A 21,771-nucleotide genomic window follows, 5' to 3' on the forward strand; every position below is an offset into this window, starting at 1 on the left:
TCTGGCTATGAGGGATAGCTAATATGAGCTCCATCTTCCACAGGTTTCCTCTCTTGGGGAAGTTCAGCATCCAGTGGTCCCTCTAGGGAGGACACAACCCCATCAAATGAAGAATCAACAACCCGACCAACATCTTCTTCTCCAGCCTCTAATAATTCCGTGACCACAGGGAGAACCGCCACACCAGAATCACATCTCTCCACCACTTCCAACACAGGCCCGGAAATAACACCATCCAGCGTGGAAGCCGTGTGGGTCCGTGTGGACGCTGAGACCACCACCCAGTCCAGTGAGAAGAAGGCCGCTACAGTGAGCTCTCGTTCCTCTTCCAGAGGAGGCCGGGGTCGAGGGAAGAAGAACAGAGGGGAGGAGAGAGGCAGAGGAGAAGATAAAAGCAGAGGAGATTATGAAGGAAGTGGTGAGATAACTGCTGCAGAGGCCAGAGGGGAGATACAAGTTTCCAGGAGGCCAGTTGGAACCAGCAAACCCAGGGAAAGGTCCAGGTCTAGAGAAAGGGGTAACAGGAAAGGACAGACCACCACCACAACCAGGAGCACCACCATAATGGCCGCCAGCACCTCTGAACCCACAGTGATGCCCATAATTAGGGAGGAGAATGTAGACCTAGCAACAACCATACACTCCACCACCGTGCCAACTGAGACCCAATCCCTGTCTGACCAAACATACTTGGAGGTCTCATCTTCTTCCCCAGCTTCACCATCACCCCTTGTCGGATCATCCACATCGCCATCCTCTTCTCCATCTCCATCGCCAGCCCAGTCTGCAACATCTCTCTCTTCTTCAGCATCACCCTTTTCCTTACCTCCATCCCCTTCACCAACAACTATGTCAGGAGGCACCCCTCCATCGCCTTCCTCCTCAAACAACCACAACAGTTCCCAAACATTGTTGGAATGGGTTTCATTGGAGAGAGTGGCCGTCTTGAACGTCTCTGTGGAAACTCCTTTAGAAGAGGAGGAGCCAGCCTGGTCTCAAACGGTGGGCTCGGGGTCCATTTTACCTGGCAACATGGAGGAGGAGAATGGCAGGTTGAACGTCAGCAACGCCACTCTGGTTCCAGCTGGTGAGCATTAAAGTTCTGCTTAAATTTATTTAAATTTTGACCGTCCACAGCTGTGGTGCTTTAGATTAAAATTATTTCATCAGGATTCAGGCCGGTCTGAAGAAAGAAATAAAATATTATTAGAAATAGGCGGTAACATTGTAGATATCACGCTAATACCAAGGAGCAGTACAGTGTTTCCCACAGGACTGCGATATATTTGTGGTGCCCACGTGCTATGGTAAAATTACATAATTGTCTATGATGCATTTGCATAAATTGAGTACAAAACATGAAAAGCAAAACAAATTTACAACTACAAATTAACTTCATTCAGTCCGTTCATCTTGTCGTTTTTTTTTTCACAAACTAAACGGACCTGCCACTTTTCAATTTGGGGGAGGAGCCCATAGCAGCAGTCGCTGCTCGTTGAGATGAAATACATGCTATACATTCATTCATTCATTCATTTTCTACCGCTTTTTCCTCACGAGGGTCGCAGGGGTGCTGGAGCCTGTCCCAGCTGTCTTCGGGCGAGAGGCGGGGTACACCCTGGACTGGTCGCCAGCCAATCACAGGGCACATATAGACAAACAACCATTCACACTCACATTCATACCTATGGACAATTTGGAGTCGCCAATTAACCTAGCATGTTTTTGGAATGTGGGAGGAAACCGGAGTACCAGGAGTAAACCCACGCATGCACGGGGAGAACATGCAAACTCCACACAGAGATGGCCGAAGGTGGAATCGAACCCTGGTACTCCTAGCTGTGAGGTCTGCACGCTAACCACTCGTCCGCCGTGCCGCCCCATGCTATACATATTATCTTTAATGTCAGATAATACTAAGAACAATATGCTTAAACTAACCTGCCCTAAATTCTGTTCTATTTGGTGTGTAATTACAAAGCATCTATCATAGAGTTCTGAGCTACAAAGTGGGGTCCAACCCTATATTATCATCCATTTACATTTACTCTTAAAGTGATTGGCAGGTGTCCCAATACTTTTGGTTCATATGGTGTGAGCCCATTTAACACAAAACATGACATCCTCATTAGAATCAAGTGGTTTTGTTCTGATGGTGTGTTCACTGACATTGTTAAGTGTGTAAATACGAGCTGCCAGCTGGCATGAAGGTTTGAAGTACTGTACATTTAATGGGCAGTGGCAAATCATGTGTCAGCTTGCTTACTTTGCTGTTTAATAATCATATGCAGCTCATCAATACGTGAATGTAGTCACAAAAGGTCAGTTAGGGAACAATGTATGAATAGGAATGTACGCTAATCAACATAAAGCTGCTGTAACTTAAAAAAAAAAAAAGACCATAGGTTTATGGATTATCTCTTTTCATTTTCTCCCCTGACCTTGTCCCTGCCTTATATATTCACAATGATACATTGTTCACCCCCCTCATCAAAAAGCGAAGACAGTCTGCTGATTAAGTCTGCAGCACGGTACATGTCAGCGGAGCTGGCGGCTGGCTTTTCTACTCACTTATTTTTTAGCTTGATAACGAGCACGCTTACAGGAAACATCCACCAGTTGAAAGCCTCGTGGGCATGGCGTTAGCCCACATTTCTGTGGTGATTACTTTGCTCCTCTGCAAAGAGCTGCAAGTCACAGCTGCCAACTGGCTCTACGAAGAGAGAACAGCTGTAAATTGTATTGACGAGCGAGCTTGTGGGGGGGGGTTGCCTCTGTTCGGTATGAAGGTTGATTGATTGAGCGAGAGTCCTCGGAGGCATGCAGGAGGAGGGCCATAAACACACAAATGCTGATTTCTTAACCACATAAATACAAGACATGGATGGATGGGCTTGCTAGGGACTGAAGTAATGGCCGCTGTGTGTTTTGTGGTGCAAGTAAAGTGTTGCTCATCACTTCATCAGTGTGTTTGTTGACGTAGCTCGCACACTATTGTTTGATGCATCACACTAATTGTCTCCTTGATGAAATCGTGGCTTACACACCTACACCATATCCACATTCAAATCACATTTGTTAGATTTTGTTTGTGTCAGTGTGCCTGCTCACAGACTAGAGGGTGGTTTACTCTGTCAGCTCCTTCCATACACACTATTGATTTTTCTGCACCACTCACTTTAATGAACAGCCAATCGCACAAGTTTATCTTTCCAACTCGCAGGTTCATAGCTCAGCTTGCCATATCACTTGATGTTTGTCAAGGGATGCCTTGACCTTGACTCATGCAAACCGGTGCCTCTCGGCCCGGATTGCTGTGCTTGAAATGGTTAGATTTTTGCATCACAGATTTATAGATGTCACCTTGTTGTAGACGCTTTAAGCAGATGTAGCATTAGCAGTAGCAGTAGCACTTTTTAAAAACGAAACTTGAAAAAGGTAATTCAACAAGTGCGACAGTAATAGTTGGAACAGTCTGAATTATTGTACAGTGGTACCTCAGTTTTCATTATTAATTTGTTTCTAAAGCTGCAGCAAAATTAGAAACAAACACCAACACAACTTTTCCCATAGGAAATAATTCAAATCCAAATATTGTTTATAGAGAATAATTATGCTTTTGCAGGGTCCAGGTAAACTTTATTATCCCTGGGGAGCAATGTGTCCTACAGCCTTTACAAACCATTAAACATTGAAAATATTAAAACATTTAAACCCTCCATCCATCCATTTTCTATGCCACTAATCCTCACCATGGTTGCGGGGTATGCTGGAGCCTATCCCAGCTGTCTTTGGGCAAGAGACAGGGTACAACTTGGACCGGTCACCAGCCAATCACAGGGCACATATACGTAGACAAACAACCATTCACACTCACATTCATACCTATGGACAATTTGGAGTCGCCAATCAACCTAGCATGTCATATGTCATTATTCTTTGAAAAAAAAAATCTGACTTCATGTGAAAATTGCGCTGAAGACTTTAATTTATTTACTTACAATTTTAGACTGTATATTCAAAACAATCTAATATTGTATGATGGCCTAGTGGTTAGCATGTTGGCGACACAGTCAGGATAACTGAAAGATCTGGGTTCGAATCTTCACTGGACATTTTGTGTGGAGTTTGCATGTTCTCCCCGTGCGTATGTGGGTTTTCTCCGGGTACTCCGGTTTCCTCCCACATTCCAAAAATATGCTAGGTTAATTGGTGACTTCAAATTGTCCATAGGTATGAATGTGAGTGTGATTGGTCTATATGTGCCCTGTGATTGGCTGGCGACCAGTCCAGGGTGTACCCCGCCTCTCACACAGAGACAACTGGGATAGGCTCCAGCACCCCCGCTACCCTTGTAAGGATAAGCGGTAGAAAATGAATGAATGAATGAACAATTCATGGACAGTTATACTGTACTTCCTGTCCCTCACTTAATGTGTACTGTACTGAATGTTCTGTACAAAAAATATCTGATCACAAATACTACACCTATTCATTAAGAATAAAAGCGTCTGGTGAGTTACACGTACATGATCAGCCTTGGGGGAAAAAACGTAGCTCGGGTATTGATTTTCACTCATTTCACTGTGAAAACAACACACAAAGTCTGCATGCACACACACACATGCTGTCAGAGAGGGCAGAACAAAGACTCCCACAGCCGTGCTTGGTGACCAGAAAGGAACGGGTGGTGCTTGCTTTTCAAAGACCTTAAGTCGCTATAATGAGCGGTTAAGGGGAGAAACACGTGGTGGTGCCCCAATTGATATGGAAATGTCTAATTGTGGAAACAGACCACACACACACACACACACACATATTTAGAGGGTGAATAGTCAGACCGAGGCACTCACCGGGGGGTCTGCTCATTTCTGCCGAGGGTGCCTATTGTCTAAAGTTCTCACGCTGCACACTATACTTGGTGGAACGAGTCGGAACTTGCTTTCCATATGGTAACCATGACGACCGCAACTGTGAGTGGATGGGGAGGTCGAGGCTCTGTGGCTTGTGATCCCTGTGAAAAGAGGTGTAGTGTGAAATGGATATGTGTGTGTAAGTGGGTGTATGTGCATGTGTGTGTTGGAACCCTTGGAACCCTTCGACTCAACCGCAAAAATTATAATTAGCATGGTGTGATTTTATCTAAATTATTTGCATTTAAAAGTGAAATACATAACACTGATGTTAGTGGAAAAAACATGTAACTTTTTTTCTAGAGATACATCTTATGTTTAAGCAGAGAGTTAATAAAATAAAATGAAAAAATAAACAAGACATAATAATGTATGCATATGATTTCTAATGTGTAGTAATTCATTATTTAATATTAAATTTTTTTCATTTTCTTTTTAAATTCAAAACACTGATTTAGAGGCTTGTCCTGGAAACACTATTTTATTGCAGTATTGTCATTATTATTTGTATAAATATGTGTGAATATGTGAATTATTAAGCAAATCTATTTAAATAGTATCCATTATTCTCATCCTTATAACCCAGGGGTAGGGAACTTATGGCTCAGGCACCAGATATAGCACTTTTGATGCCTGTATCAGACTTTCAGGCACTTCTTAACACCATAAAATGTATTTATTTTTTCACCTACAGTGGAACCCTGCGTGACAAACCCATGTCTGCATGGAGGAAAGTGCCTTCCTCAGGGAACAGGCTACAGCTGCTACTGCCCACAAGGGTACGCGGGGGAGAACTGTGAGATTGGTGAGTGATGCTGCCGCACATATACACACACACACACACACACACACACACACACACACGCCCTCACACACTGGCGTAATAAAGTGTGCAGGATATACACAATGACAGAAGGTGCTCTCTTTGTGCTTTGACGGCAAGTAAAGACCGAGCTGTCAATCTCAGTGATAGAAGGAGGGGTCAAAGTTTAGGCTGATAGACTGACAAACGGGGATGACGGTATGGATCCTTCAAGGTCAGATCTCACTGACAAGGATTCTTATCAACAAACAAACATCGTGGATCATCTACATCATACACTGCAAACAACCAGAATGCTGAACAGGCGGCATCGTTAGCTTTGTGAAGTGTAGAATGTTGTATACAGCTCTTGCTTTGGATCTAATGAAGATGGAGGGATGTTTGTGAGCCGTGGTGAAGTCCTCTGTTGGGCACTTGTATGGTCCGTGACACAGGGGGGGTGTAAATTTGCTTTGTGTGCCTTTCCGGAACAAATGAGTATTGAACTTGAACTAATAAAGCAGCCAGCCCTCAAGGAAGTGAACACTTTTAAATGAATCATATGTCATAGACATGATATGCTTTTTCACGTCAACAGAAATATATTTTCTTCTTTGCAGATGTCGACGACTGCCAGTCCGAACCATGTGAAAATGGAGGCACATGTATCGACAAGATTGACTCTTTCCTGTGCCTTTGCCTGCCCAGCTATGGCGGAGACACATGTGAGAAAGGTGAGAGGCTTACAATATACTGAAGCAGGGAAGTCATTTTTTTTATATTTGTTCTTATAGACGCAATTTGTAATTAAAAGCAAAGAGCGTGTAAGTGTGTGTTGCTCTTGTTATGAGGATGAATGAATAGCTAACCTTCACGGTAATCAGTGGATCCTCTGTCTTTTATCTACTACCTGAAATTGCCCTATCAATTACAATACAAGCATAGCTTTACTAACTCCCCCTCGTCTTGACTTCTTTGCAGACATAGAGGGCTGTGATCACGGCTGGAGGAAGTTCCATGGCCATTGCTACAGGCAAGAAAGCTTTTTTCTGATATATATATATATATATATATATATACACACACACATATATATGCTTGTTTTCATGCAGAAATTGAGACATTTTGCATTTTGGAGCCCTATTTTGTCACAAGACTCTATGATATTTGTGGTGCCCCCTCTGGGTTGTGGGGAAAATGCTAGACATGCTATAACCATAACTGTATCTGTATGTTTTGTAATCAATAGACAAATAATCAATTATTTATGGACATGGTTAACCCAATGAATGAATAACTATTTTGGTAATCATATTATTTTTTAAGTACCCTCTGATTTCAGCCTCTCAAATGTGAATATTAGCAATCCATGAAATCAGACCTATTATCTATATATATTACTTATATATTTGTGTTTTACCCAAAACAAGATATTCACACATATCAGCATTGACTTGATTTTTTTTTTTTTTTGCGGTGTGGGCAACATGTGGGTGTTAGCTAGCTGTAGACCAGGGGTGGGCAAACTTTTTGGCTCGCGGGCTGCATTGATATGACAAAATTTACGGGGGGGGGGGGGGGGGGCAGACTATATATTTTACACGTAACAGTCCACCTGGTATTATTGTATCTGTAAAAAAATAATAATAATTATCTAATAATCTAATAATAATAATAATAATAATAATAATAATAATAATTATTATTATTATTATTATTATTATTATTATTATTATTATTATTATTATTATTAGATTATTGGATTATTATTATTATTAGAACTATTATGATTATTATAATTATTATATTAATGCTAAATATTATATTAATTATATATAATTTTATTGTTATATTTGCATATTTCACATAATAATAATATAATAATTATTAGTTTAATTTTATTGTAATTATTATAATATTTTATTATTTTTAAAATATTTAAATATAAATATAAAATAATAAATAATAATAGCAGATTGCATGACAATTTTACAGATACAATAATACCAGGTGGACTGTTACGTGTAAAATATATTGTCTGCCCCCCCCCCCGTAAATTTTGTCATATCAATGCGGCCCGCGAGTCAAAAAGTTTGCCCACCCCTGGACAATACTGACACTGTATTGTCAGTACAATATTGACAATGAGCGGATAGGCCCTCCAGAGAGCCCATGGGCATTGCCTGGTGTGTCAGGTGTGTGCCACCCTCTGCTTTGAGCACAGAAAGGCTCCTTCCGCTTGAACCATAGCCCCTCGCTGCTTCTTTAAGCCACTTCAGGGACTGATCTTATGCCTGCCGCAGAGCCTTTCCATGAATGTCAAGGTCATTCATGAGCCTGATAGTAGAGGAAGCCACAAAGCTTCTGCATCCTACTTCAGCTGGATAAACCGTGGCCTTCCATCCTCGTTGTTGTCAATCTGCTGCCAGATCTGTGTTGCGCTGTTTTTTTTGTTTGTAGACCTCTTTGAGAGTGTTTAAACAAGAGAGAATGCGAGACAATGTTATTGCCTTTATACACTGAAAAGTACATAAAGTGTATTGTAAGACATATAGAAAACATATAGAATTTTGGGATCCTGCCCCGCCTGATAGACTTTAATATTTTTTTTAACTGATTAATTGATTAATGCCAAAAATAATTGACCAATTAATCAGTTAAAATAATGGTTGGTTGACGCCCTAACCATGCCTCTGCAAATATGTTTTGCTTGTGGATTGGTTTTCCAACCAATCTTGCTCAAATTTCACAGACATGTGCTTGCCTTTCTCCTAGATGTATACCACATTTTTGATGAATTGACTAAATCACTCAAAGGTTTGAGGTTTGTTTTTTTTGTTTGTTTGATTGGGCAGTGTGAGAAATCTCAATGCGAATCCAATTCATAGAAGCTCTGAGTTTATTTACTCTTCCACCATGGGTTATAGAAAAATAATAACACAGGCAACAGGCAACAATAGGGGTGCATATTTGACAAATGTTGACCCTTTTGTGTAGGAGGAGAAGAGTTTACAAACATGCAAAATATTCAGTATATTAAAAATGAAAATTATGTTGAGATTTTGTATTGCAGACTCTATGTATTCTATAACTACTTATATATGTGTTGTCCTGCAGGTACTTCACCCACAGACACACGTGGGAGGATGCAGAGAAAGACTGCAGAGAGCACAGCGCCCATCTGAGCAGCATCACCACCGCCAATGAACAGGAGTTTATCAATGGTAGGAGTGCACTGAAGAAAGGAGCGCAAACTGGGGAGAAATTTTGGTTTGTGGCTTGATTGTGGTGTAAAGTGGAACCTATTCGCTCCAGTTTTGTATGATTCAGTTTGGTACAAAAATGAATGCTAAAAATATGTCTCGGTTTTAGTACATTGTCTTGGTTATCGTACAGTCAAAACAACTAGTCCGCTGAATCGAGGGCTTAGAGTTGGATAATATAGACAAATTCCAACCGGGGAATCTGTTATTCATTGTTATTATGTGTGTGTGTATGGTTTATTTAAGAATGCACACTCAGTGTGCAAAGAAGTCCTTGTTCTGTATACCATTAGCGTACGCACATGACTGATTGCATTTCATAATAATATGTTTCGGGTGATTCTCTGAAGGTCTGGGTCATGACAACGCCTGGGTGGGTCTGAATGACCGCACTGTCGAAGATGATTTTCAATGGACTGATGGCAGTGAACTGGTTAGTCACTAATAAGTCAAAGTCGAGTAGTTCCACCATGATTGTGCAAAATATGTCATCATCACACAAACACAAGCTCTCACATAAAATGTATTCCAGATTCCAGCCTTGCTACCCGCGGATAATAAAATTGCAATAATTTCCCTTTTTGTAGGTATATGAAAACTGGCGGGAGAGCCAGCCAGATAACTTCTTTGCAGGAGGTGAGGACTGCGTGGTGACCATTGCTCATGAGGATGGCAAATGGAACGACGTGCCCTGCAACTACAATCTGCCCTACATCTGCAAGAAGGGAACAGGTACTGAATAAAGTATAACATTACAATAATATATATATAATTTATATATATGAAGGCATCTCTGTGTGGAGTTTGCATGTTCTCCCAGTGAGTGCGTGGGTTTTCCGGGTTCTCCGGTTCCCTGCCTCTCACCCAAATGGATGAATTATATTATATTGAAAGACAAGTTACATGTAGTATTGTGGTCAGTAGGCATCAGTAATGTTACGAGACATGACATTAGATTACATGACCTTCCACACAGCATGGATGTTGAGCTAGCAGAGCTGAACCGACATTAAATAGCTGACATGGAGTAGAAAAAAAGATTCGACTCTCATTCTGTCCGGAAGTGGTGGTTTTTGTCTCCCCTGTTCTCTCCCTACTCTGTTTGAAACACCGTCTTAAAGGAAAACTGCACTTTAACAAGAGAAAAAACATTAGCATGAGCTAGTTAACAATGCACATCATTGGGACCTAACTATTTTGGTGCAAAAAAAGAGTGTTCCATTTCCATAACTGACTTGTATATTAGCCAAGCTACGGTGATATTTTTATTATAGCAGCTAACATGAAAAACAATATTTATCTGGCGGACTAACACAACGCCTCACTAGCCGCTAGTCTCACCGTCACTCACAGACAAAAGAGTGGATACCTAGCTAGCCCTCAATTTCGCTACAAAGACTCAAAAAGATGACTGTTTGCTGTCAGCATAAGTCTTGTGCTGGAAGACACAGCCATCCCAGCTTTATTAAAATACAAAACGGCTTCACTACACATCTTAAAATACAGACAGTTACAGACGTGGGAGGTTTTATCAGACTTTTTTCAGCGAATATGCTAACCCAACATGATGTTGCTGTGAAAATATGGCTGTACTGTTAGCACTGTAGCTCACATCTATTATGTTAGACAAGCTGTATGGTAATTTAGCCACTAAATTGCTTCTTTAGCATTCTGTCCAAGGAGCGGCGGATAATAGGAAATGCAACAAATTTGTCCCATTGATACTGCATTACATCAGTAAAACTGGCAGCATGATAACTATGGAGGACCAAAACTGCCAAAATAATAAATAAATAAATAAAAGTGAAAATAAAAACAAAAATGAAAAAAAATCACAAAATTTAATCAAAAAATATAAATATAAATGGAAATAAAAACAAAAATAAAAATATATACATAAATAAATAAAAGCAAAAATAAATACAAAAATAAAAAACAAGATTCAAAAATTTAAAAAACAATTATTTTTGTTTTTATTTCCATTAATATTTATTTTTTTGTATTTAATTTTTTTCTTTTTTTTCATTTTTGTTTTTATTTCCACTTTTATTTATTTATTATTTTGGCAGTTTTGGTCCTCCATAACAGCTATCATGTTTGGACAAATCTAAATAATGTGGTCATGTAGTGGCATCAAAAAGATTGAAAGGGCACAGGCTGTCCCCTAGTGGTTTGGTGTGTGAATGACATCTTACACAAACACACCATTGATTGTTTTATGGTTCTTCTGTATATTATTATGCTTCCAGTGCTGTGTGGGACGCCACCTGCTGTGGAAAACGCCCATTTGGTAGGTCGGCGGAGGTCACACTATGACATCCATGCAGTGGTCCGCTACCAATGCTCAGAGGGCTTCTACCAACGCCACATTCCCACCGCACGCTGCAAGGCTGATGGAAGCTGGGAGCGACCCAGGATCATCTGCACAAAATGTACGTTGAATTTGTATTCATTGTTTACTTTGTGGCCGCACGGTGGTCGAGTTTGTAGCGCGCAGACCTCACAGCTCGGAGACCAGGGTTCAATCCCACCCTCAGCCATCCCTGTGTGGAGTTTGCATGTTCTCCCCGTGCATGTGTGGGTCTTCTCCGGGTATTCCGGTTTCCTCCCACATTCCAAAAACATGCTAGGTTAATTGGCGACTCCAAATTGTCCATAGGTATGAATGTGAGTGTGAATGGTTGTTTGTCTATATGTGCCCTGTGATTGGCTGGCGACCAGTCCAGGGTATACCCCGCCTCTCGTCCAAAGACAGCTGGGATAGGCTCCAGCACCCCCTGCGACCCTTAAGCGGTATAAAATTAATGAATAAATAGCACTTTTGCAGTCCACCTTCGAAAAGAACAGCACGCTCCTTTCTGTTTAAGGATCTTTGTCTTCCGTTTTTGTAGCAGGTCCTTAAAACAGTAGCATGCTCCTTTTGCACAGAGAAACTTGGACTGGCACGTCTTTAAAAAAGAGGAGAACACACCTGTCACGTAGAGGATCTTTGATCATTTCTGTCAGGAGTTGTACAGGATCTTTGACTAGCACATTTGCAGTCAGTCTTAAGAAAAAGCATTGTTTACATACTGTTAAATACACTATACAAAATACCTGGCCAATGATGTATGTCATATTTTTACACCACAAAAAAGATTTACCTTCCTTGTACTTTCAGCCCGTCGCTCACACCGATACCGGCGCCATCATCACAACCAGCGGCGCGAGCGTCGAGGTCACAGGAGACACGGCGAGGGCCACAAGGCCCGAGAGGACGCACGCGGCTACAACTGAACCAAATAACATCACGCCTGCTAAAGCCAAGGTGCTACCGGTTATGCTAGTTCACGCAAGAGAAAACAACACACAACCTTTTTTCTGCTTCTAACCGACAAGGAGTCGATCTCATTAATAACCGCACCAACTTTGGCTGTTTTGATGCTTCGTTTTCACTTTTTCCTTTAACCAAGGTCCAATGCGAACACTAACTGCTACACTAGATCTCACGCTCCCTATAAACTTTCTGTACAGTGACCCCCCCCCTCTCCGTCGCCTCCACAGTGGCGACATTGTGCGCATGTAAGCGAGAAGCGTTCTTTTTGGTTGTTTGTGTAATATGAAAGACTCATGTAGTATTCTGTTTACAAAGCACACGCACGTCATTGATGCAAGCTAGCGTTCCGTTGTCCTTTTGTACATATACGCCGCAGCATAGCCGATACATCTAACTGACATGCTTTTTTTTCTAATATTTGCTCGCTGTGTCATGTTCTATTTATTACTAGTGAGGATGCGCTTCTGGGTTTTATTTTGACTTCTTTTTTCTAACCCAAGTTCTGCATACAATCAGCCAGTAACATGAATGGGTCTCTTATCTGAGTGTTGTACATATTGTGCTGTTTACTGGATGATGGGGAATCAATAAATAGCTGGACCTTGTCCAATCAGATAGAGCTCCTCAAGCACTCTGCAAGTGCCGTTGATAACTTGACTGATTGATAATGTGGACAGGATTAATTCACTCCACTCCATTGTACCGAAAATTGCTTAAAACTACTTACAGTCATTGCATGGCTATATTTACTAGTATGTGCCAAGTTTTGTTAGGTTTTTTTTTGTCTTTGATATTTGAAGTCTTCTACCTTTGTTGGTGTTCTTATATGACTTTTTCGTCCTGCTGTTGTGTTTCATTCTTAATAAAGACAAAATTGTACATCATTTACAATTATATTTGTGTTATTAGTGTCTATTAATACATGGGCGTTACTGTATGACTAAACTCCTGACTAAAATGTTAAGTGTTAAACACCAAAAATGTCACTGGTTTCGAGGCAGTGGATCTGACTGGCTGTCTGGGACGATCCTTAGCTCAAATTAAAGTTGCTATTGGTGCCGAGTGCAGTCCCATAAGCATGTGCATAAATGTCTTACAAAGTACAAAAAGATAAGAGGACCATAAAAATATGCAAATAAAAAAATAATGTATTAATTAATTACATTTTAATCGCATCATGTCACCAAAATCTCCTTTAGTTTTATAAAACTATTACTTTTTTCTCAAATATAAAATATTTATAAAATACATATATTAACAAAATATAAATAAAATAATTTTTTCTCAAAAATTTGCAACTCTAAAATGTAAAATTTGTTTGTCAAAAATATACTTTTTTTCTTTTCAAAAATTACTATTAATACAAATTTGTCTTTGAAAATATTGTCAAAAATACATTTTCATTTTCTAAACAAACATACGACTTCTCACTAGTGTCACAGAGATATGCTGGAGCTTATTCCAGCTATCTTTGGTTAGAGGTGGACTGATGGATCACCAGCCAAGCACACATAACCATCCACACTCATATTCACAGCTGTGGACAAGTTAGAGCAGGGGTAGGGAACCTACGGCACGGGAGCCAAACGTGGGTTTTGGATGACATTTCTTAACACAATAAAACTTTCTGCAATACTACATTTTAATCAATTTATCCATTTTATACCGCAGTGCGGGTGGTCAGAGCCATTGCCAGCTACCCTTGCGATATTTCCCGTATCAGACACCAAAACTGGATTATGACTAGATAATATAGTAACCTACCCGGGTCACTGAGATGTCAAGAAGTGAACATCCTTTTTTTAGTCAAATAGTCAGCCAGCTAATTCTGCAGAGCCAAGCCTTTTGATGGAGAAGAAGGGTTCTCCACCCCTGAGTTTGAGCCTCCAATTGACCAAGCATGCATTGTGCATGTTGAAATTCTTGGAAATTGTAAATTTTAACCATATAAACATGTGTGATTAATACATAATAATGTAGCTACAACATGGAACGTAACACACACAAAAATGATGCATACATGTCAGGTGACTGACTGTTGAGTGTGACAGTGCACTTCTATCCAGGGTTCAACCTCTTATCAGTAATGCATGACATCATCAGGAGGTGAAGGTTCAAGTCCAGTTTAAGCGGTGTCAGTGTGTTAATGTTGAACCAGAGGGAACTAACCAAGTCACGGTTGGAGTGTGCGTATTAATATTATTCACCTTTTATTGTTCAGTATAAAAAGCAATAGTTGGAATAATGAGTCACTTGAATTAAAGCTACATTCGGTTATGTAGACGGACTGTATGGAGACAAAGCAATCAACTGCTGGTTGGTTTAAGATCTGTAAAGTGGATGTTTGCATGGGCCACCTGAAAGCTATGCTATCTGATCACAGTCCTAACCCCCATCAAGGGCCTTCTTATCAGGGTCCAGCAGTCCATGCAGGGAGTGCTGCACAAGGTGACTCACTCATGTAAAAAAATAACATAAAAATTGTGGCTTTCCTCCAGGTTTCTATTAGTCTTGACAAAGGGATTACCTGCAGAAGAACCCTTTAGGCTGCTCTTTGTGCTTTAGTTTTCCTTCTTATTGCCATTGCTCTGCTCTGTGGGGACAGTTTTCATGAAATAAGCAGGATTGGTGTGGCAGCGCAAAGCCAGGAGAGCCGGAATGACGGCAAGCAGAACATTGAGGATGATAACAGGCCCCAATTTGTCTGCTGGGACTCGGTATGTGAAGGATGTGCGGGAGTGCAGCGAAGCTCCAATGTGGCACCACTGGGCCTGGAGACAGAGTAGAGTAGTCGCTAAGTGCTAAAAATAAACGGTAAATATAAATTGTTAATAACATAACAAGCGCGCGTTTACCTGAGATGTGGCTCCAGCAAAGAAGAGAGACCAGTCCAGCATCCAGCTGCTGCCTGGTGTTCTTAGACCGTAGACGAGAACCATCAGCAGGGGCACAGCGTAGAACCAATAGACCAGCATCTACAGGAATAATGCAAAATGAATTCAACAAGACAAATCTGTTCTGAATTATCAAAATAATCTGCTCCACAGACCAAATTATGTGTATCCAAGCAATTTAAATGTCCTCTAAAAAACAAAGAAAAAGTGGTGTCTATCTACTGTTACTCACCGTGACCCTGGGGAAGCCGACTGGATCTTTGAGGTAAGGTTCATACTGATAAATGTAAGTGAAGCAGGAGTCCAGAGGGCAGTCCAGCACTACCTGAAGGACAGAAACTATCAGTACTTTCTATATACTTTGGAAAATGTCAAATTATAATAGTACTACTACTATTTATAATAGATTAGATTTTTATATAGCGCTGTCCAAGGTACTCAAAGTGCTTCACAGTCATCCCATTATTCAGTCACACACTCCTGGGGAAACCCAAACATAGCTGCCAGGCTCTCCTGCTGCCACCAAACATTTATTTACCTTCATCCACCAGTGTGGGCAACACTGGAGGAAAGGTGCGTGAAGTGACTTGCCCAAGGAAACAATATAGCAACGAGGATGGAGGAAGAAAGGATCAAACCCCCAACCTTCCAGTTTCTGGAAGGTTGTACACGTACACATACACGTACAGGTAAAACTTATGTACAATATGTTTGTACTCACAAAGCCTCTAAAAAGACAGAAGGCCACGACTCCTAGTAGCAACACTGAGAACTGGAGGTCAATAGGTCGAGATAGGAGACCTTTCCTTTGCTCTGCTGCAACCTAGTCAACATATTGAAAAAGGTTAACAATTGACCCAACCATCCACCCATCCATTTTCTAACCCTCAGTTACTGAGGAACTAATGAGTAGAGTAGTTACTGACACACTAAGGCACATTGAGTACATTTAGAGTAGTTACTGAGGACCTAATGAAGAACTAATGAGGAATAAATGACTAAGGCGCGAACATGTCTGGTAGTTACTGAGGAACTAATGAAGAACTAATGAGGAACTCATGAGTAGAGTAGTTACTGAGGAACTAAGGCACATACATTTTGAGTGGTTACTGAGGAACTAATGAAGAACTAATGACTGATGTCCATACATTTAGAGTAGTCACTGAGGAACTAATGAGGAACTAATGAGTAGAGTAGTTACTGAGGAACTAAGGCACATACATTTTGAGTGGTTACTGAGGAACTAATAAAGAACTAATGACTGAGGCCCATACATTTAGAGTGGTTACTGAGGAACTAATGAAAAACTAATAAAGAAATAATGACTGAGACCCATACATTTGGAGTAGTCACTGAGGAACTAATGAGTAGAGTAGTTACTGGGGAACTAATAAAAAACTAATGACTGAGGCCCATACATTTAGAGAAGTCACTGAGGAACTAATGAGGAACTAAGGAGTAGAGTAGTTACTGAGGAACTAATAAAGAACTAATGACTGAGGCCCATACATTTAGAGAAGTCACTGAGGAACTAATGAGGAACTAATGAGTAGAGTAGTTACTGAAGAACTAAGGCAAATACATTCAGGGTAGTTAGTGAGGAACTAATAAAGAACTAAAGATTAAATGAGTAGAGTAGTTGCTGCAGAACTAAGGCACATACATTTAGAGTAGTTACTGAGGAACTAATGAAAAACTAATAAGGAACTAATGACTAAGACATGTAAATTTATAGTAGTCACTGGGGAACTAATGAAGAACTAAAGATGAAATAATGAGTAGAGTAGTTATTGAGGAACTAAGGCAAATACTACATTCAGAGTAGTTACTGAGGAACTAATGAAGAACTAATAAAGAACTAATGACTGAGGCACATATCTATGATAGTTACTCAGGAACTAATGAGTAGAGTAGTTACTGGGGAACTAGTGAGTAGAGTAGTTACTGAGGAACTAATGACTAAGGCAACTCCAACACATTTAAAGTAAATGTGTCTGTACAAGTACTAATAACATTAGCCTGTTTATATTTACCTTGTCGGCTGTGATGATTGGCATCTCACCGGGCCTCCTAAAAAGGACAGAAGCTGCCCAAAAAGGTGCTAAAAAAAAGGGTGCGTTCCTCCAAAAAGCTGGACGAATATTAGATCCGTATTTACCTTTGGAAGAAGAAGAAGAATGTGAATAAATTTGCACAAATTGGCTTGTGGCACAGCTCCTTGTCAATTCCCCAATGGACAAAGTCTTCAAAAGTATAAGGTTGGATCAATGATGTTTTATTCCATAGTCACTTCCTGGGTATGTGTCCCAATACTTTTGTCAGTAATGTATCTTTACTATTTTTTAATGATATATTTATTTTGGTGAGTGTGAATGGTTGTTTGTCTATATGTGCCCTGTGATTGGCTGGCGACCAGTCCAGGGTGTACCCCGCCTCTCACCTAAAGACAGCTGGGATAGGCTCCAGCACCCCCACGGCCCTCGTGAGGATAAGCGGTAGAAAATGAATGAATTAATTAATTAATTTCATTTGCTTTTATTTTCATTTTTAATAATTATTTTGAATTATTTTATTTACTATTTATTTGTGTTTCTATAATCTTCTAGAATCTGCACCTATTCCAGCTATTTTTGGACTGTCTGTTTGGTCTGTTTTAATTTATTCCACTTGTGGCCCGCCTCCGGGCACACCCACTCTGCTGTGATTGGTTCCACTCAGCTTGTACAGTTAACAGCTTGGGCACGCCCATACAAGGACCCTCACAAGGGCCCTCATAATCTGAAGCTTTAGCATCATTTAACACAAAAATGCAACATTATAACAATATTTATAGGTCAGAAAAGTACAAAAAGCTCAATCAGTCCCCTTTGGAACCAATCCATAGTTGGTCATGATATCTTACACAGTTAAATACATACCCTTACAGACTCAAATATAAGACAACCTTCTTATTTCTCTGACAGTTGTTTGATGACTCTGCTTCATTGTTCACCATTAGCAATTATTTAGTGCAGTTTTAACGCAGCTTGCAAGGATATTTCCCCTTGTGGGACCAAAGGCTTATCTTATCTTATATGGCGACAGGTTAGTTCAATAAAGACTTTCATTAGCAAAAGATAAGTGCACACAGAGCGACATGACACACAAAAAGTTAAGACAAACATAACACTCTCCATGGGATGGCGGAATAAAAGAACAGGAACAAGCAAGAAAAGGAGAACAACACACAGAACCCGGGTCACCATGGCCCAAGGAAAACTAATAGATCAGCGACTATAGCAGATAATTAGAACTAAAGAGAACCCTTAAAACAAATTAAAGACATCCATTTTCTGTACTGCTTATCCTCACGAGGGTCGCAGGGGTGCTGGAGCGTATCCCAGCTGTCTTTGAATGAGAGGTGGGGTACATCCTGGACTGGTCGCCAGCCAATCACAGGGCACATATAGACAAACAACCATTCACACTCACATTCATACCTATGGTGATGTCAAACAGGAAACGGACATAATAAAATAAAAGCACCAAACAGGAAATAACAGTAGAAAACATATAACCCAACATAAACATAAAACCCCAAACTACCCTTACTATGAAGGTCAACTGTCATTAGTCCAATCCCGTACTCACCTACAACCACTCCAGGGATGTGAACAAGTTGATGGCTGATGGAGGACCCCGCCCACAGCAGAGCCAGACTGCGATAGGTCTTCCTGCAATTAACAGCCAAAAGCTTCATCGTACATAAAACACAACATAACACCACCAGACCGGCCATGTTTGTTAGTAATGAGCCATTGTTTACCCTGTGAACATGCGGTGAATGATGGTTAGCAAGAGGACCAAGTGAACAACGCCTTCCCAGTATGACATCATCACAGCGTAGGCAGTACTCAGATGAGGCTCACCCTGAGAGGAAGACAGCCAACATTTGGTCAATTTGGACCAAAATACCCCTGGAGGGACTTCATCAAAGCTCACCATCTTGATGTAGAAGCCCATAAAGCCTGATATAAAGCCTTCCTGCTCCAGGGCATTAGTCAGACCCACCAGGCTAGTGAAGGAAAACTCTGCAAAAACTGGACAAGACACACAACTTTAAAAAATACACATCTTAATTTACCAGTAAAATGCTAGGGAGTGTCTCTACCGTAAAATAAAGGATCCACTGTCTGTTTATGTTGCACAGTGAGGAAGAAGAGAAGAAGAACTGTTCCCAGGACGACTGCTCCCGTTCCCAGGATGGACAAAGGCCTGCAGGAATATCACAGTATCACAGTTTTTTTTTGTCAACTAGTAGCTATATCATTGTCATATGTCATTATTCTTTGAAAAAAAAATCTGACTTCATGTGAAAATTGTGCTGAAGACTTTAATTTATTTATTTACAATTTTATGAATGCATATACTCTATATTCAAACCAATCTAATATTGTATGATGGCCTAGTGGTTAGCATGTTGGCGACACAGTCAGGAGAACTGGAAGATCTGAGTTCGAATCTTCACTGGACATTTTGTGTGGAGTTTGCAGGTTAGGAAAAGCGGTAGAAAATGAATGAATGAATGTTTACTTTGTTTATTCATGTTTACTTTGTGTTAATCTATAAGTTCATAAGGTTGTTCTGGTTGTACTGTTCTGTCATATAGAGGATCTTTGACGAGTTTTTTTTTTGCAGTAGGTCCTGTTATATTGAGGATCTTTAAATACCATAATAATACAGTCAAAAATAAAACATGCACTTTAGGTTAATGCCGAGTGGTTAGGGCCAAGGCCTCACAGCTAGGAGACACTGGTTCGATTCCACCCTCAGCCATCCCTGTGTGGAGTATACATGTTCTCCCCGTGCATGCTTGGGTTTTCTCCGGGTACTCCGGTTTCCTCCCACATTCCAAAAACATTCTAGGTTAATTGGTGACTCCAAATTGTCCATAGGTATGAATGTGAGTGTGAATGGTTGTTTGTCTATATGTGCCCTGTGATTGGCTGGCGACCAGTCCAGGGTGTACCCCGCCTCTCGCCCAAAGACAGCTGGGATAGGCTCCAGCAGCCCCCGCAGCCCTCACGAGGATAAGCGGTAGAAAAATGAATGAATGAATGAAAAATAATTACATATTAATAATGTTTTTGGACAGTGACAGCATGTTAGTTTAAAGTTTATACCATTTGTCACATCACATTCCCTAAAGACACCTAATACAAGTGATACACAAATTAAACACTTGATCAGAATTGTAAGATCAGTTTCCGGTTACATTTTGCACAGTTGGACGTTAAGGAGGTTCTACGTAGAGCTTCAAATGCAAAAAAAACAACAAAAACAATGACAATAAACTATTAAAGTGAAATACTTAGTTCATCAGCTGCTGAAAAGTTTAAGACCTCAGCCTTAAAAAGCCAAAATATTGTCAAAAATGTACATCAGTTCCAGACAACTAGTCGTAAAATATTGACCAGGAATGGATAAAGAGTATATAAGTTTGATAGACATTTGTGTTAATTTATGGTATTACATTTACCAGACACTATGTTTATTATGGCAGCTGAGGTATGTGAATATCATACTAAGATTTGTAATATTTTGCCTCTAAAATAAAGACAGGAACACCCTTGACACTACTTCACTTTTGATACAACTTTTGAAATGAATTGATTGCATTGAAATTTTCCAACATTTGTCTATAACAAAATAGTTTGTGTATGTTATCTCTTTCAATGAAGCTACATTACACTCATAAAAACACATAAATTGAGATTGAAACCACTTCAGTGTGAAGACACTTACTCCTGAAGAGCAGGGATGTTGTTCATGGTGTACAAAACAGCAGGCGCCTGCAGGGAGATGAGGAGCACGCACACTTCCACAGGCACCCTCATGGTCCACTCTTTGGCTGTCCTTCCCGCTGTTTGGAAGCACACAAAAGAATATACACAAATATACCTCCAGCTAAAGTCCTGTAGTGCTAAAAGGACACATGCTATGTCCCACCGGTGTCCGGTCCAGTGGTACAGGTGATGATTTGATCAGTGATCAATCAACACTGCTGCTGGGCCGACACGTCTCCACCTTTCCAGTTGGTGTCAAAGTCCAACTCTTTGGCTTGGTAGTGTCTCACATTTAAATGACGTGTACATGGAGGAACGTGCTGACGAATATAATACCACCAGGATGCCCCTTTTTATCTTGAATGTGTTATTTTTTGTGGATTCCTTCATTTTTAAACTACTTCAGTTGATTAAATTGTACAAGGGCCTGTTGAACTAATGTTTACTTTTGTTTATGCTGCCACTTAGTGGACGTTTTAGGCATTGTTACCTTTAAATGTTCGACCAAGACAGACGTCGCCAGATAGATTTCACTAGGGCACGTGCCCCAGTATTGATCTGCAGTGCCTCAGTAAAAATGTCACCTATTTAAAAAAAAAGTCTAAGGCACATACTACTAATATGGCAATGTATGATAATTGATAATACTTCTTTGTCAACTCGAAGTCGAGAGAGCGAGAGAAAGGGACCAAGAGAAGAGAGAGAGAGAGAGAGAGAGAGAGAGGCAGAGGCAGGCGATGAGGATCACTGCGAGGTAG

At 40.5% G+C, this 21,771-nt stretch overlaps 2 protein-coding genes across 4 annotated transcripts in view; one reads left to right on the forward strand and one right to left on the reverse strand.

The window, feature by feature from the left end:
• The window catches only part of LOC131126206 (neurocan core protein-like), a 46,412-nt gene extending 33,212 nt beyond the window's left edge, over window positions 1-13,200 (forward strand). For all 3 annotated transcript variants that reach the window (XM_058068485.2, XM_058068487.2, XM_058068488.2), the window contains 9 exons: window positions 44-1,087; window positions 5,608-5,718; window positions 6,336-6,449; window positions 6,697-6,748; window positions 8,833-8,939; window positions 9,329-9,411; window positions 9,566-9,710; window positions 11,228-11,410; window positions 12,139-13,200. In XM_058068485.2, coding sequence (XP_057924468.2) covers window positions 44-1,087; window positions 5,608-5,718; window positions 6,336-6,449; window positions 6,697-6,748; window positions 8,833-8,939; window positions 9,329-9,411; window positions 9,566-9,710; window positions 11,228-11,410; window positions 12,139-12,254 — 1,955 coding nt within the window. In that variant the 3' untranslated portion in view covers window positions 12,255-13,200. The remainder of the gene's footprint in view (window positions 1-43; window positions 1,088-5,607; window positions 5,719-6,335; window positions 6,450-6,696; window positions 6,749-8,832; window positions 8,940-9,328; window positions 9,412-9,565; window positions 9,711-11,227; window positions 11,411-12,138) is intronic.
• Window positions 13,201-13,894: 694 nt separating this feature from the next.
• Window positions 13,895-21,204, reverse strand: tm6sf2a (transmembrane 6 superfamily member 2a). The gene is made up of 10 exons (XM_058067755.2): window positions 20,973-21,204; window positions 19,339-19,442; window positions 19,170-19,267; window positions 18,994-19,097; window positions 18,819-18,901; window positions 17,222-17,346; window positions 15,910-16,011; window positions 15,421-15,513; window positions 15,150-15,269; window positions 13,895-15,065 (listed from the first exon to the last, which is right to left on the reverse strand). The coding sequence occupies exons 1-10, from the start codon at window positions 21,062-21,064 to the stop codon at window positions 14,856-14,858; spliced, it is 1,131 nt and encodes a 376-aa protein (XP_057923738.2). The 5' UTR covers window positions 21,065-21,204; the 3' UTR covers window positions 13,895-14,855.
• Window positions 21,205-21,771: the final 567 nt, after the last annotated feature.

Source organism: Doryrhamphus excisus, linkage group LG6 (assembly GCF_037039965.1).
Source record: "Doryrhamphus excisus strain RoL-2023G ecotype Guam linkage group LG6, RoL_Dexc_Guam_v1.1, whole genome shotgun sequence".
In the NCBI taxonomy this organism is placed as follows: Eukaryota; Metazoa; Chordata; class Actinopteri; order Syngnathiformes; family Syngnathidae; genus Doryrhamphus; species Doryrhamphus excisus.